General features: G+C 41.4%; 2 protein-coding genes across 2 annotated transcripts; one reads left to right on the top strand and one right to left on the bottom strand.

The window, feature by feature from the left end:
• Nucleotides 1–142: 142 nt before the first annotated feature.
• On the bottom strand, nucleotides 143–2,138 carry LOC103508106. The gene is made up of 2 exons (XM_008472641.3): nucleotides 1,988–2,138; nucleotides 143–1,104 (listed from the first exon to the last, which is right to left on the bottom strand). The coding sequence occupies exons 1-2, from the start codon at nucleotides 2,027–2,029 to the stop codon at nucleotides 634–636; spliced, it is 513 nt and encodes a 170-aa protein (XP_008470863.1). The 5' UTR covers nucleotides 2,030–2,138; the 3' UTR covers nucleotides 143–633.
• Nucleotides 2,139–2,873: 735 nt separating this feature from the next.
• On the top strand, nucleotides 2,874–16,228 carry LOC103508107. Its single transcript, XM_008472642.3, has 5 exons — nucleotides 2,874–3,052; nucleotides 9,970–11,009; nucleotides 13,916–14,193; nucleotides 14,934–15,130; nucleotides 16,001–16,228. The coding sequence occupies exons 2-5, from the start codon at nucleotides 10,864–10,866 to the stop codon at nucleotides 16,190–16,192; spliced, it is 813 nt and encodes a 270-aa protein (XP_008470864.1). The 5' UTR covers nucleotides 2,874–3,052; nucleotides 9,970–10,863; the 3' UTR covers nucleotides 16,193–16,228.
• The last annotated feature ends 21 nt before the right edge of the window (nucleotides 16,229–16,249 follow it).

Below are 16,249 nucleotides of genomic sequence, written 5' to 3'. Positions count from 1 at the left end.
TTATTTATTTATTATAATTTTATTATTTATTATCAACGAAGAAAGATCTACCGACATACTTCGTAAAATATGTCTCTCAGAGTTACTAAATTTATCATTTTAAATGTAGATAAATTTAATAAGAAAATGATATAAATATGTATATATTTGTAACAAAAAGTGACATTTTGATGCCTGTGGGGCGTTTATTTGTGATTGCAATGTACAAGATTTCATCGTCACATGTGGTCAGCATAAGGCTGGGAATTTACAAACTACAAAGAAATTCTTTGTAGCCCCTTCACGTCTTCACTTGATGTGAATTGAGCTAAATCTCGAATAACAAGATTAACAAGACTTCTGTTATGATATTTGTTATTAGTTATTAGTATTGAGATATACCTACTTCTTTGCATAACGTTCCTTTCTAATTACTCATCCATTGCTGAATCAAGATCCTTTGAAGGTACCTCTCAGAACACAAAAGCCATAAATATGAGTTCCAGTCTTTTTGAAACTTTTTCACCAACTCCGTTGCTGCGCTTCCCCAAGCCGCGGGAAAACCCCAAATACCACCACCTCCAGTACAACGAAGACAGGAATCGAACCCGGGATTTTCAACACGGAAGGACGTTAAAGTCGGACCGTCCATGTCTACCTGCCACCTCCCCACCCCGGCGGAATAACACCGTCAAAAGCGCCGCCATAACCGCCACCGCCACCGACATACCCCGGGCCCATCATGTTCTCGGCCGCCAAATTCGCCATCTCGGGCGGAATTCCCAGGGGGGCGTTCGTGTAGCCCTTCATCTTGAGTTTCCCCTGCGGGATAAAGTCCGGGTTTTCTTCGATCGTCGTGTGCTTATGTTCGCTGTCAATATGGGCGATGAACTCCGCGCTACTGTTGAAACTTTTGATGAACGTACAGTGGTGACAGTGGAACAGTTTCGGCCGGAGGTCGTCCTCTTCTTGTTGCCGTCGAGCGTCTTCAATGAGCTGCTCCTTGGCGTTTTCGTTTTGCTGGATATGCCAGTCGGAGTGTTTGATAAAGTCCTCCTCGTTGTCGAAACCTTGCATGAGGTTGTCCTTGGCGCATTTCTGACAGACGAACCTGTAGGCGTCGCTCTGTGAAATATGGAAGAACTGTGTGTGTTTTTTTTTCTTTTTTAAGAGGTTTGATAGAGGGAACTGTAACTGCTAAGGTCTTATTGTACTGATCGTGGAAGTGTTTATTGAAGGAAGGAAGTGTGATGTTTACTAAACTGAGGGTGAGGGATCTTAACTTATCAACCGTATTCTTTATTTACCTACTGAAGGGAGGACACAGAAGTCTAATGTTGCATGAAAAATAAAAACAGCAGTGAAACACTCATCTTTAAAAAAAAATTCTTGGCTGGTATTGAACCCACGCCCTCCTGATTACCCACCAGGCGAGCGTCTTGACCACTACACGTCACCACCAATCTCCTTCTTCTTGTACCTATATGTTGCAATTGTTAGCTTGGTTGGGAGCGCGTCTACCTTGTAAGCGCTAGGCCGATTGTAAGTTCGATTCCCGCCCAGGGCGGATTTTATCCTCAAAGGATAAGGTTCGTTCTCGGAACGGCTGGCTTTCTCCTATCTTGTCTTCCTCCTCTCTTCGCTTTCGGGACGATAAGACCTCAGCAGTTACCCTTTCCCCCTTTTTTTTTTTTTTTTTTTTTTTTTTTTTTTTTTTTTCTCAGTGTGGGGACTTTTTGTGTTTCTGGAGTTAAGCTGTTCCTAATTTTATCCTTACCAACTTCTCATCTGAGAATTTACATTCCAACTTACAAAAACGAGGTTTCTTTCAACATTTTGGTACACAATGACTTTCCTACCGCTAATATGTATTAGACCCTTACCTACTTGGCATAAGTTATTACCTAGTCACTTCTTGGCATAAACTATCTATTAGTCCCTTACTTGGCATAGAATATTAGCCACTTAATTGGCATTACCTACTTACTTGGCATAACCTATTACTTACTTGGCATACGAACAAGACTGCCAGCACCAGCAAACACCACATGGTGCTCTGCCACCTAGTCAACCAAACACTGAAGCCAGTTAACCAAACACTGTGGCAGCCCTAACACTAGATGAAGCCTTTACTGTTAATACTAGCCTTTACTAGTGAATTAATTGTGATGAATAAACTTCTCATTATTATTACTATTACTCTTGACACTGTGATAGTGTTAGCCAATAGGTTTGACAATACAGGTGTAGGAAAAATGAAACAGGAGTAGGGACACATCACATTGCTTCTCGGAGAAAATTTAGACTTTGAGAGTTACAAAGGGTAGGAAAAGCATAGGTCCTCATGATCCTCATTTATCATGTAGGAAAAGCATAGGTCCTCATGATGGTTGACTGCGGTTCGGGACGGGCCAAGTAATCTTGACTAGAGACCATCAACCCCCCTCGGTGCAGCTACACCAAACATCATCAATAACAACTATAACCCTAACCAGCCTAGCAAGCTGGCAGTTCCTCAAAGGGTTCTCTCTGCTTTTAAAGACCAAGCACAAGTCCTCACGATGGTTGACTGCGGTTCAGGACGAGCCAGCCAATTTAACATGGCTAGAGCTAGAGACCATCACCCCGGTGTATAGCAGACGCAAAAAGACATCTTTTCCTTATTCTGCTATCGCCATTCGGCGAAAGCTAAAGCCGCTACAACAACAACATAACAACTATAACGCTTCAAATCCCCTTCGAAAGCGTCAAATTGTCTTTGAAAACTTCAACTGGGTACTAGAGTCTTTTCGAATCAAATTTGTTGCTTGGTCTTTACCGAAAGTGGGCTCTTCAATGACAGACACCAAGCTTCCAGTTCAGTTTACATTCCCTGACTCACACTGAAGCATTCTCAAGCATTGTTCTCGAGGTATGACTTCAGTCTAATATAGCCGTTGAGAAACTATTATTGTGACACTATTATCAATTGTGACAGTCTTTTGCTCTACTGTGCGTAATTCGTATTCTAAAGGTGGCATATTACGTCAAGTGACACTGACGACAGAGCAGTATTTCGACGCATTGTAGTAAGGTTAGTAGTCTGACTGGGGGACTTTTAACATGGATCATACCAGCCCGAAATTTCCCTTGCTAAAGAAATGACAAAGGTTGAGTGCAACGGGCATCCAAAATCCCTAATTAATAATACACATAATAGAAACTTGGAACAAACCAAGTATGAAACTTGACTTGTGTCTTGAGAGATAATACAGTCTTGTTGTGGAACAGTTTCGTCTTATCATAATCATAACGAGGAAACCAAATGTATTCAAAAATCGATTGACTTATAGCTCATTCACAAGAATCAAGAATCACGAGGCCTTTTCACGAATTCAAAAAGCCCTTACAACAATTCAAACTCAAAAGGCCTTTCCAAAAATACCATCTCATTCCAAAGGTCCTCTTCACAATTCAAAACTCATTCATAAAATCCTTTACAAGAATCTGACGCAAGTTTCCCGAGCGGGATTGTCGCTATTGTTCGAGTGTTTGCCTTTTTCAACACTCTCTGTCAGGGCCGTTAAGAAGGAAGGGTTCAGCCAGTCCTTTTTGTCCCGAATCGAGGTGCTCAAGTGTGCCCGACCCGCAAACAAAAGAGGTTTGATAGAGGGAACTGTATCAAGGAAGGTCAGACAGAAATATCTGGTGACGTGACGGCTCGACCACGTAGAAGAGGCCATATACCACCTGAGCTATCCATGGCAGTAAGTAAGAGGTTTGATAGAGGGAACTGTAACTGCTCTTATCGTCCCAGAAGCGAAAAGAGGAAGTCAGCCCCGAGAATAAAATACGCCCCGGACGGGCATCCAACCCGCGACCTAGCTCTTACAAGGCAGACACGTTACACTCCAAGTTAACAGGGCTGGGTTTGTAAAAAGTTGTTGCTTGGACGGGGCCCGTTTTGTTGAAGCCCCGGGGGCCTTTTGAGGCTGTGAACGGACGGCCCTGCTCTCTGCGAAGTCTTAATTTCATCTCCTTAAACAATGAAGGACTTGGAGCTTGTAGAATCACATTAATAAAACACACCTTGGATTTTAAACAATTCGAAAATAATACCGTAAGGCTGAGGGCTCCCTTACACATTCAGAGAAATTCGTTTGTGGTGTTCAAGTCCTTCAATATTGTAGATTTGATTGTAGATTTGAAAATTTTCAAGTAGGTACTGATTGAAATTTAGATGGGGAAAAAGACGAGATAAAATTAGTTTTTTTTTTTTTTAAGTTGAACTCTTACTCAATTTTTTGGTAGTCCCAAAATACCGAAAAATTGGCTTTTTCTCGTATATTGTGTTCAGTCATTCTTTCATTCCATTCGATTCTGTTCCATTATTGTTTGTTTGTTTCTTCGATTTTTCTCTAAAAGTTCCGTCTACTCTTTTGCAAATTTTATTCTGATAACTAGAAAATAATTCTGATTGTAAATTCTCCTTTTATCAGGCATCGATAAAACTCTGTATTCTTGGGTTCCTCCTTCTCAAACTCAGCTCATTTATCAACATCACCAAAGTGTCCCCGGATTTCCCCCTTCCTCACATTAATGTCTCTAGAACTCGATTGTTTTTATCAAAATCTCCCGAAATCTTTTGCAGAAGATAACTTTACCTTTTCACGAATAAAATTTTCCGAGAGGAATTTCGTCAAGGAATGTGAACGGTATGCGAGGGGCGCTGATTTGTTGTTGTTGTTGTTGCTCTTGTTTTTGTTGTTGTCTTTGCTGTTGTTGTTCTTTTTCTAGCACATCGACTGGGAGTTTTCACACGAACAATAGATTTCCTCTGGTCCTTCTTCCTCTTTGTCTTCGCCGTCTTCATTCTTATCCTTCTCATTCTTCGTTTCATCACTTTCAGCCTCTCTTCCTTCTTCTCCTCTTCCAGCTCCTATTTTTTTTCTTCTTCTTCTTCTTCTTTTCCCCTTCCTTCTCTTTCTTGTCCTTCTCCTTTTCCTGCTCTATATACTCCTAATCTTTTATCTCTTTCTGCTGCTACTGCTACTTCTTGTTATTAGATATTATTGTTTTATTTTAAGACATCTATGTCTTCCTTATACACATTTTCCTCTTCTTGGCATTCTTCTATTCATCTCTCTTTCTTCAACTCTTTTTCTTCACTTCAGAGGTCTTCTTCATATTCTCTTTATATTGTTCACCCCCTTTTAAAAAAAAAAAAAAAAAAAAAAAAAAAAAAATGTACACCACCAATAATAACAATAAAATAGTAAATTCTATATACATCTCCATCACAAAATTCAATACGTCACGTCACATCTCATCGTGTTAATAATTTATTTTCAATAATGTCACACCGCATTCACAGTTTGCAAATAAATGATGCATTTGTGTGGGAAATCATTCGCTTTTAAATCTCGTCCACAAACCGCAGGCGAAATTGGACAAAACAACATAAACCTGAGACTAGGGCCGAAGTCCAGGGGGGACTTATCTGGGGACATTTGTCCCTAGGGGGCCGGATCAGCATTTTCTCAAAAACGGAATATAATACAAGGATCTAACTTAGCTAAAACGACAGAGGTTGGATTTTACGACTATGTTTCTGCCCTAGAAGGCCCGTCAAGTTTTATTTGATTCGTATAGGCTTAACAGGGCTGTTAAAGTCTGTCTGGGGGAGATTAAACTGGGAGTAGACCAGTGTAGTCTGGCTGGGGTGCTTTAAACAAGGAGGATATACTAGTCTGAAATTTCCCTTGCTAAAGAAATTGTAAATGTTGAGTACGAAGGTCATCCACTCGTAAAAATTTTGTAGCCAAAACCAAATGTCAGCCCAAAGCAATCACCCTAGGGCTGATTGAGAGGCTGACGAAAAACGCTGACCCCGTCTGAACACGGGAAAAGGTGAAGAAAAAGAACAGGGCTGTTAATGGCTAAAGTGTTTGAAACCCACCCCTTGTATTTTTGTTTGTAAACTAGGGACCTCAAAACGTATTTTGGCACTAAAAACTCACCATCGAAAATAATTTGATCCGATTACATTACTTTCCTTCCTATAGAGGGGCCGATTCTAGAAGTTGTCCCCAGGGCCCGGGTAGGCTAGTGTCGGCCCTGTCTGTGACATACAGATACACGATACAGACTAGAACAGGGGTTTCCAACTGGCGCCCCGCGGGCCACATGTGGCCCGCCACACCATTTTTGTGGCCCGCGAAGCTTTTTGAGATTTGTACAAACTTACCTAAATTGAGTCATGGAAACTTTAGTGATCAGCTACAATTAGGAGAATACTTTTTGAAAAATTTCGCCTGTGGCGCTCAAAATTCGTTCGTACCGCATTACTGAAAAGTTGGGGGGGAGGGGGATTCCTACAATACTCCCTTCTATACATATGTGGCCCGCAAAGTACCTCCCAATGTAGCATGTGGCCCGCATACACATGGAAGTTGGAAACCCCTGGACTAGAACATTGTGTTAAAACCCACCCTAGAGGCGAGAATATCAGTTTAGTGGCAAAATTAGGCACATAAAGGGTTATTCGCCTGTGGCGCTCAATTCGATTCGAAGGCGCTATATTCGAAGAGGACCATATTTTCATTAAACATCGATTTTCACCCCCGGAGGCCATCAGGGCCGAAAGTCTAAATTTCATTTTTGGGCCTGAATTTCGTTATGAACCATCAGTGGTCAGTGGGACCTATTTGAAGCACAAATCACCAATCCAAAATATGAATTTCCCATTTCTTGTGCTTCCCCTATTTCCCATTTCTTGTACCATAACTCCGGCCCTGTTTGTCGGCTTGAGCTCAAATTTGTACCAAAGTTCTATACGTTCTTTAAGACCTTTGATATGATGCATCACAAGTAGGGGTTCTCGTTTAAGACTTTAAAGTTGGCCTTTTTTTACAAAACCTTTCAATTATTGGATTTGGGTGAATTAAAAATTACCATAATTTCCCGCCAGTCAATGTCCACTGCACCCGATTATTTTACAAAATGCATAATTATTCAATACTGTATTAGCATGAGCTTTATCAGAAGCTGTATTGAAGCTCATCGTGGATTTAAAGGTCAAAGCCATTATGCTAAAAAGCCAAAGCTCACAATTATGCCTGCCTCGGTGACTGAGCGGTCGCCTGGTAAACAGGAAGGAGTGGGTTCAATCCGACTCGAGGCAAGGAATTTTATCTTCCGTGGATTCGTAGAAGCTCAACACATGCTTTAGGACTGTTTGCTCCAACATCTAAGCCTCAGAATGCACAATGAGAAAAAACTAGGGTGCCAGCAGCCTAATCTGGTGACTGGGTTCCGGCAGTCTAATATTGAACTCTATATCGGGAAGCTCGACACTATAATATGGCATTCCAACAGCCTACATCAGGGGAAATAACCCAATAATAGAGTTCTTTCTCTCTCTCTCTCTCTCTCTCTCTCTCTCTCTCTCTCTCTCTCTCCCTCTTCCCCTCTCTCTCTAGTTTTCAAATTTGACTCGAACTTGTTTTCCATCATCGTTCACTTTGTATTTTTCCCCCATCTCCTTCTCCCTCTGTCTCTTTCTTCCACAAAAGGGGGGTGAATCACTCATCTTTGTTTCTTCCCCTTCTTCGCCTTCAGCACTTTTTACACAAGACAAGCCGTCTGTACCAACAGACAGATGCTCTCCGCAGACACATGTGTGAGGTGAGCACAGAAGACTTCCCAGACGAAGAGCAAGAGAGATATGGAAAGTGTTGTTGTCCAAAAGGGTACCAACAGGCCAGGCCGTGATGGGAGAGCTTGTAACCATGCATTTGACTCTTTTTGTGTGGAAGCCAAGTATCTAGCCTTGTCCAAATCATTATTATCATTATCATTACCTTTACCTTGTTTATTTTCTACTCCTTCACTTGCCTTGGTTTATTATTCCTCATTATTAATTAATTTATTAAATTTTGACATCCTTTGTAAATACTTTTTTACTTAAGTTATATATAAAAGTTACTTAAGTTATACCTGCAAGGTAGTTCATAGCTCGTAAGTATCCATTTTTATATATAACTTTAGTAAAAAAAAAGTTATTATTCCTCTTCTCCTCTAGTCTATTTTCCATCGAGAGTGTTCAGGACTTTAGCATTGACATTGTAATCCTGGGTATATAGATGTAGATCTGTCCTAAGACAGGTTTCAACACGACGTTCTCCACTTTTCTCGATCTTGGGCGTCCTCCTTCATTTGTTCAAAAGTTCTTCCATTCAGCACATCTCTCAGCATTCCAAACCTGGGTATAAACTATAAACTCCTCGTCGAGTAAGTAAGCTAGTAAGATGAAGTCAACTGGAAAATATAAATTCCACCCCGTTTGGAGTTGGAAAGTAGGGGTTCCCAACTTGGGCATGAACCGCGGACAACTTTTTTTCAGTGGATTTGAAAGAGGGATTACAGTTCCCTGTTGAGGTCTCATTGTGCCGATATGTATGTAGAAGGAGGAGTTACTAGGCAGCAGGCAGACGCGCTACAATCCAAGCTATATTTTCCTTATCAGATTTTTTTTTCCCCCATGGATGATTGAAATATTTTGAAAAGAACTTAAAGGGAGAGAAATAATACGAGTATACGATCTAGCAATCGATTTTGAGGACCACTTGAAATATTCCCAGTGCCCTAAATCACCAAAGTATGAAAAAGTATCTTACAAGTGTAATAGCCAATGCAAAAGCAGAATTTTGAATTTGGACGAATCATATCGAAATATGGCATTGTAAATACTTGCCATACTTTGGTGATTCAGGGCACAGGAATCACCAGATGGTCCGTGGATTATAATTCCACCTTCTCTGTGAGTCGTATTAGTGGATATGTCTGGTTTTTCATGAATCTGTTGGGAATCCATGGTGAGGACAACGACAAAAACATTAGAACTCTCAACACAATTATGCCAACAACAATAGGAGAGATATAAAGACATGGAGAATAGAGAGAGTGGAAGAGAAGAGGAAAGGGAAAGAGGGAGAGAAGAGAGCATAGGAGAGGGAGAGAAATAAGAAGAAGAAGGAGTAGAAGAAGATGGAGGAGAAGAAAGAAGAGGGAATTGAACTGGATAAAAAGAAAAGAGGATGAGCGAGAGAGAAGAAATGATGTGGAGTAAGACAGAAGAAGGAGAGAAATAGATAGAGACTATCTATTTCTCTAGGGGCGAAATTAAAGAGAGAGAGAGACAGAGAGGGAGAGAGAGAGAGAAGAAATGATGTGGAGTAAGACAGAAGAAGGAGAGAAATAGATAGAGACAGATACAAGAAAGAGAAAATTATAGCTTTAGTAAGACAAGTGCAGTTAAGCTTTAGGAACTTGCTCACAAAGCTCACAATTTTGACATTTGTAGAACAGGGTCAATGCCAAAAAAGCAATCATAAAGTTGGAAAGATTTGAAGAAAGTGTGCCACCACTCTTGAAAAAGATAATAATACATGAACTTCGGTAAGTAAATGACAGCATATGTATAACGCAAGAACTGCCACCAAACTTACCAATGGATTTCAAAATATTGTGAACTTTCTTCAAAATATTGTGAAGCCACCAAACCAATAGTTTCCAAAAGATTAAAAACAAGAACAACGGCAAGATTGACAGACAATTTATGAAACATTCCATTCTACGATACATTTCAATTTTTGCTGTGCTGATTCCTGAACAATTTCAAATGTTTTGAAAAGAGGGGAATGAGGAAAAGAGAGGAGAGAGAAGAAGATGAGGGAATAGGAGAGAAAGGGAAGAGAAGGTAGAAAAGAAATGTAGGAGAGAATGAGAGAGAAATGTAGGAGGAAGAAGAAAAATAGAAAAAAAAGACCTAGAGAGAGAGAGAGTAACGGAAATGCAACCGAGGTATTCCGTTATTCACGAGTATCTGCGTTTTAATATTCAACAGGGTTGAATAGGCATAAGGTTTATCCAGGCATACGGAACAACCTGAACCATTATATTCAAACCATTCATCATCTGTACACAATTGAACTTCATTTCTGATTGCAGAATGCAGAACAATACGACTTCTAATGAGAGGACCTAGCCTTGCACCCTGCGCTACCCCGGTTCGTGACATTTAGTCGCCAATGTTAAACAATCCTCCGGGATAAATAATTCCCGAACAACTTTTCCTCAAAACTATTCCCCAAGGACTGCTAGACACGGGTAAACGGATTGCATTGAAATGTCCTTGGATGGATGGTCGGGACGAATGCAAATGCTTGTTTGACGTCCATGAGGCGTCATGAATACAAAGGAGAGTCGTGATTTGCCTTTGAAATGACGTGAAAAACGCTCGCCGTTTTGTTCCGTGTAATTGATTCATACGTACTGTATACATAGAACTGTAGACTATTGAATACTGGGGGAGTTCGTACGTGGTTGGCGTAGGAAATAGGAAATGATCCTTGTGGTTAACTTGATAAATCGAATTGAGTCGTGGTTTGACTTTTAGAGTTGTAACCCAGTACCGTTGTTTTTCTTCCCGTTCTCTTGTAAATCTTTCTGTGAAGAACTTGTGACCCGTGGTTAATTAACAGGGAGTAAAGTTTTACATGAACAATGAAATATAGGCCCTAACTAACAACTAATTTAAAAGAATCAGTAAAATTAAGCTCCAAACAGTGCAAACCCGAACTAGCAATAGAGAAACGTTTGAGAACATCCAAAAACCTCGATTATTGTAAACCGTTTCACCAAACATTGAAGGCTACCAGAAGTCCAGATTCCAGAACAACCAGAACCTTCTCGGAGGAATGAATTAGAATTTCTAAATTTTAGAGCCTATCTTCATGGGACTTCAACCTTCATCCGTCTTCAAGGACATTACCCTTTCATTATTCAAGGTTGAGCGTTCCTTTATATTCATGGATTTCGGGTCGCACGAGGAGAAATGCTGAAATGCACGCCAAGGTCGCTTTGTTCCTAATGACCTGGTATTGTGCAATGCTGATGCGGGGCCGAGTCAGCGCCAGAGTCAACCTGACGGCTGATCGATTGCTGCTGCTTGAGATGGAGAACAAATATTTGAACGTGTTCCCGCCAAGGTAAGAGGTTTTTCGTTTCTTTTTCAGGGTGAAAGGCCTTTTCCCACTTGTCTTTTTCAGGGTCAAAGGCTCATTCCCATCGTGTCGTGTAATGGGAACACTCATTTAAATTTCATTGTCTAAGTACAAGAACATTTTGTGTCGTTCGGGAAAAAAAATCGTGTCGTGTATGGTGGGAACACTCATTTAAATTAAATTGCCCACAGGACATTCGGGAATAAATCGTATGAAACTCACCACAAGTGGGAACGGGCCTTTATTCCAAATTTCCTGATTCTTAATAATATCGTTGTTGCCTTTTGGCCTTTTTTTGGTATAATGGAAATCGGGAGCTTAATCGGCTGATTTTGGCCGAAAAGGGGAGGTGACGGTGATTGGACAAAAACACAAATCAAATCCTTTACATGCATGCTGACAAATTTGAACACACTTTACAACGGCAACGGACAAAAGCGGACGAAGTAGGATTAATAAAGGTTGCCATTGCCAATGATGAAAAGAGTACAAATAGGGTTAGGTGAGGGACAAATTGGACAGGAGAAGGTTTGTGCTGACGGTAGGTTGAGGCAAAATGGCAAATTGAACAGAAGAAGGTTATAGGAACAAAAGCTAGGGGTAAATTGAACAGAAGGGGGTTGTTTGGGAACGAAAGTTGGGGGTAAATTGGACACGGTTAAGACGAGTCAAGGGGGGGGGGTGTTGGTTATCAGAAGGGATCAAGTGGGTTGGGGTCGGGGGCAAAGGACTTTTCGGACAGTGTTTCCAATTCCCAACGGGAACACCTTTGTTAATCTCGGAACCCCCCGGGGTGGTGGTGGGGGGGTTTCTATACCTATTGGATAAAGGAGAGATTTGATGATAGGAGGAAGGTTAGGGAGGGAGGGGGCTGGAAAGAGAAGGAGGGGTGGGAGTCATATTGGGTACAGAAGATCTATATTATGAAGGGAGGGGATATTGGATACAGGTTAACCATAGAAGAGATTGAGGGGAGGGAGACGTGTGAAATTGAGATTTCGAGGATACTTTACACTCTCTCGGTGAAGAAGAAGGATAAAGAGAATGAGCAGGAGGAGGAAGAAGAAGAGGAAGAGGAGAAGGAATAGAGGATAGGAAAAAGATCAAGATACATAAGGGAAGGAGGGAAATGAAGAAAAAAGAGGGAGAGAGGGAGGTAGAGAAAGAGGAAGTGGCGAAATTAAAGAGAGAGAGAGAGAGAGACAGAGAGAGAGGGAGAGAGACTACATCTACTCCATCATTTTCTGTCTACACCTACGTCTGTTATTTGTTCAAACCTTTTTTTTACGCTTTTTATTTATTTTTTGCCCTCTACTAATTAGTTGTTTGCCATTGTTTATTACACACAGAGCGTTATTTCTCATATTTCTGTTTGCTTTTTTTCTCTCCCTCTCACATGATTGCGTCAATTGCGTGGGAAGGGGGAAAAAAAGAGTTCATTCCGGAAACCCCACAGTAGGGATTTTTATTTGCTTAGCTGTGTTCAGTTTTTAGTCCCTTTCCTTTATTATTACAATAGTAATAAAAAGGTATAAGGGACGGACTATTGTATTCGCTTCGGTGTCTGTCACTCGCTCGCTCGCTCGGTCGGTCTCTCGCTCGGTCTGTCTGTCTGTCCCCGTAGAAGGGACTTATCCAAACCTGGTCGACCTATATATCAAATTAAAGGTCTTTTTACCAGGATCACGAAAATGGTGGTGCAAATTTTGACTTATCCAAACCTAGTCGACCTATATATCAAATTAAAGGTCTTTTTACCAGGAACACGAAAATGGTGGTGCAAATTTTGTTAAACCATAAAGCCAAAAAACCAAAAAAACTGGTTTTTGGGGGATTTTTTTCACATTTTCTCACACAAATGAGCTCTGATCTCGAAATCGCGACGACCTATGAACTCAAAGCGAGAAAGTTTTAGATAACACTTCAGTCGTTAATTTAAGACCGGTTTTAGCGTCACCTAGGTTAAGTAACTCAAAGCGAGAATTTTCCACATTTTCTCACACAAATGAGCTCTGATCTTGAAATTTGTCGCGACGACCTATGAACTCAAAGCGAGAAAGTTTCTTCACATTTTCTCACACAAATGAGCTCTGATCTCGAAATTTGTCGCGACGACCTATGAACTCAAAGCGAGAAAGTTTTAGATAACATTCAGTCGATCATTTAAGACCGGTTTTAGCGTCATCTATGTTAAGCTACGCCGAGCAAGGCCAATAAATGGATGGGTGCCTTAAACATTATATTGGAAATAAAGGGAGAACGGGCTCTAGTCTTGATTTTAAATCAATACATGAAAGTAAAATCAAATCAAGAATGATAATAAACTGAATATTAAACAAATTAGGTAGGTACATAGGTATTCTTTAACCACGATCGAATAAACTACGGGCTAAAAAATTCCCGGAGGGACGGACCCAGCTTGTTATTATCTACCTAGGTACACTTTTTTGTCTATTTTATTGTTTGGAAATAATTGTATTATGGACAATTGGACATTTTATTACGGGCCATATTATTAAAATCCGTCACAATAATACTTAGATTATGGTAGGCCCCATTCTATTGCCAGCATCACAGTATGATATTGTGGGGAAAAATATACGGTGGGAACCGTATTGGAAAAATGAGCCACCAAGTGGTATTTTAAATGATTTTCATGTTACTTATCACTTCCTAAAGTTTCCCATAGTATTACCCTAGTTCCATGCCACAGGCAAATTTTGGGCTTCTTCTGAAGAAATTTAATGCAGCTTTTATGACGTTAGCCCACGGACTGATTCAAGAAAACGTCACTTAGAAAAAGAAACCTTACTTTTAACGTTTTAACCCATTAAGTAACCACAATGCGTAATAAAACACGACATATCCTTTACTTTTAACCCTTTCCGTAGCCACTGTCCCATGCGGCGCACGACGCGAACGGAGCAAGAGATCATGGACTCTCTCGACGCATGCGTAGACTCTGACGAACTCCTCAACAAGATGATAGTCAAAGTACAAGACGCGTTGGAGCGCGTCGTATCCTTTATTAAGATACACGGATCTAGCACTACGCTATCCAGGATGCAATTGAGGCGCTTGCAACGGTACAGGAATCAACTACATGGAGACAACTTCATCAGTGTGTTTACGTGTCCTATTTGCTCAATCAAATCCATCACATTCATCGGTGAGTAACATCAAATCCATCACATTCATCGTGAGTAACATCAAATCCATCACATTCATCGGTGAGTAACATCAAATCCACCACATTCATCGGTGAGTAACATCAAATCCATCACATTCATCGGTGAGTAACATCAAATCCATCACATTCATCGGTGAGTAACTGCATTCAGCGGTGACTTCGGTGAGTAAATGCGTCGGTTGATGGCAATCTGGTCAATCGCTTGCTGTAGACTTTTCCCGGCCTCATTCGGGTTGGGTGAGGTTAATGTGAGGAGGCCGATAGCTTATCGCCGAATGGAGGACGAAACCCACGTCTCTAAAAACCTAAGAAGTTATACAGTGAGGTTTAACCTCTGCCCCTGCCAACCGAGCTAACTTGGAGGTTCGTCTACTTTTTAAGCACTAGGTCGTGGGTTCCATACCCGCACGGGGCGGATTTCATCGTGAACAGAGGTTTGTTCTCGGAACGGCAGGCTTTCTTCTATCCTGTTTTCCTTCGCTCTTCGCTTTTGGGACGATAAGACCTTGGCAGTCACAGTTCTCTCTATCAAATCTCTTGTGCCAGACATTCATTATCAGGTAGACCTAACAGGTACACCTGATCAGGTCCGACTGTCAGGTCTACCTGATGAGCACACACACTATCAAGTAAACCTAATGGGCGCACTTGATCTACCTGATAGTGAGTTGCTAGCCTTAGAAGAGACTCAAATCTCCTAGAAAAACCTTTTCTTGCAGGTCTATGGAAGCACATGAGCGGCCTGCATAACATATACCTGCGCGCCAAGGGCATGCTCAGCACCATCATCGCCAAAGACACTTTCATCACGCCTCGTAAGCTTATCATCAAGAGGAAGCGTGTCAATGCGACCCAGGCGGACGGGGCAGGCGTGTCCGAAACCGTCCGACGCATGTTAAGAAAGATCCGCCGCAAGGTAATATTACTTTCTATGACTACAGTTAATACTAGTAATGAGAAAGTATTGCAATCGGTCCAAATTTTCCAAAATGAGAAATGACTGGGTTTTTTACATGACATTATGTATTATCCGTAGATTTATGTTTGTTCCTTTCTTTTTTTATCCAAGCCTCTATGATCAATGATGAACCCAAATCATACATCTATGATCAAGCCCAAAAAAGGCTTTGTCCAATCTGAGCTCATAAAATCGACACAACACACAATTTTAAGCAGGGTCCACACTTTAAGCAGGACCAGACTTTAAACAGGGTCCCCACGTATGACATTTCGGATAATAGTGTTGTTGGACAATGATTCCTAAATGTGGACTGTAGACAGTTGATATCCATTGGGAAACTGTGGACATCCATTAAGAAACTGTTGATATCCACATTTAGGGAGCACTGTCGTACCACACGTGACGTTTCCAACATAAGTACCTAGTGTAGACTCTGCTTTATGCCTGCAACTCACGCTAAGACCATCTGACATACTGTAGTCTCACAGACCTAAGTCTGTCAGACCGTTTAGACCTGTGTGGCGGAAAAAGCTCAAGACCTAGGTCTGTAAGACCGTCTGACATACTGTAGTCTCACAGACCTAGGTCTGTAAGACCGTTTGAGAAACATAGGTCTCAAGCTTTTTGTCCGCCACGTTTAGGTCGTCTGACAATCCTAGATCTGTGAAACCGCATGTTTGTCAAACGTTTTAAGCGTGAGTGGCGGGCAGTAAAGAGCGCGGTAGTGCTCCGCCCCACCAAGTCAAAATTGTTTGACAGCTTATACATTCGATGTTATAGGTTATAGGTGACAAGTTTACGCATTCGATTGATTCGATGTTATAGGTGACGACGTTGACAACCTCAACGGAGGCGCCAACGATGCCGATGGTGGAACGGAAACGCAAGATGGCTCATGACGTGGTGGGAGAGATAATGCAGAAGTGGGCGATGCGACACGCCATGGGCCAGAACGAAACCATGAGGATAAACAAGGATGTGCAGAAGGAATGGCAGCGGTTTAGACATATGGGGTAGATGGTGTGTCCGGCATTTACTCTAGTTTACTCTCGGGGCACGGTTGGTCCAGTGGTA

This window comes from Diaphorina citri, unplaced genomic scaffold (assembly GCF_000475195.1).
Source record: "Diaphorina citri unplaced genomic scaffold, Diaci psyllid genome assembly version 1.1 scaffold368, whole genome shotgun sequence".
Lineage (NCBI taxonomy): Eukaryota > Metazoa > Arthropoda > Insecta > Hemiptera > Psyllidae > Diaphorina > Diaphorina citri.
This window is presented reverse-complemented; position numbering and strand designations above follow the sequence as displayed.

Excerpts from the sequence above, each read along its gene's own strand:
- LOC103508106 (XM_008472641.3), bottom strand. The coding sequence starts at position 2,029 with ATGTGGTGTTTGCTGGTGCTGGCAGTCTTGTTCGTATGCCAA. Across the intron at positions 1,105-1,987 it reads CAGTCTTGTTCGTATGCCAA|AGCGACGCCTACAGGTTCGT; the intron begins GTAAGTAATAGG and ends CATATTTCACAG.
- LOC103508107 (XM_008472642.3), top strand. The coding sequence starts at position 10,864 with ATGCACGCCAAGGTCGCTTTGTTCCTAATGACCTGGTATTGTGCAATG. Across the intron at positions 14,194-14,933 it reads CAAATCCATCACATTCATCG|GTCTATGGAAGCACATGAGC; the intron begins GTGAGTAACATC and ends CTTTTCTTGCAG. Across the intron at positions 15,131-16,000 it reads TAAGAAAGATCCGCCGCAAG|GTGACGACGTTGACAACCTC; the intron begins GTAATATTACTT and ends TCGATGTTATAG.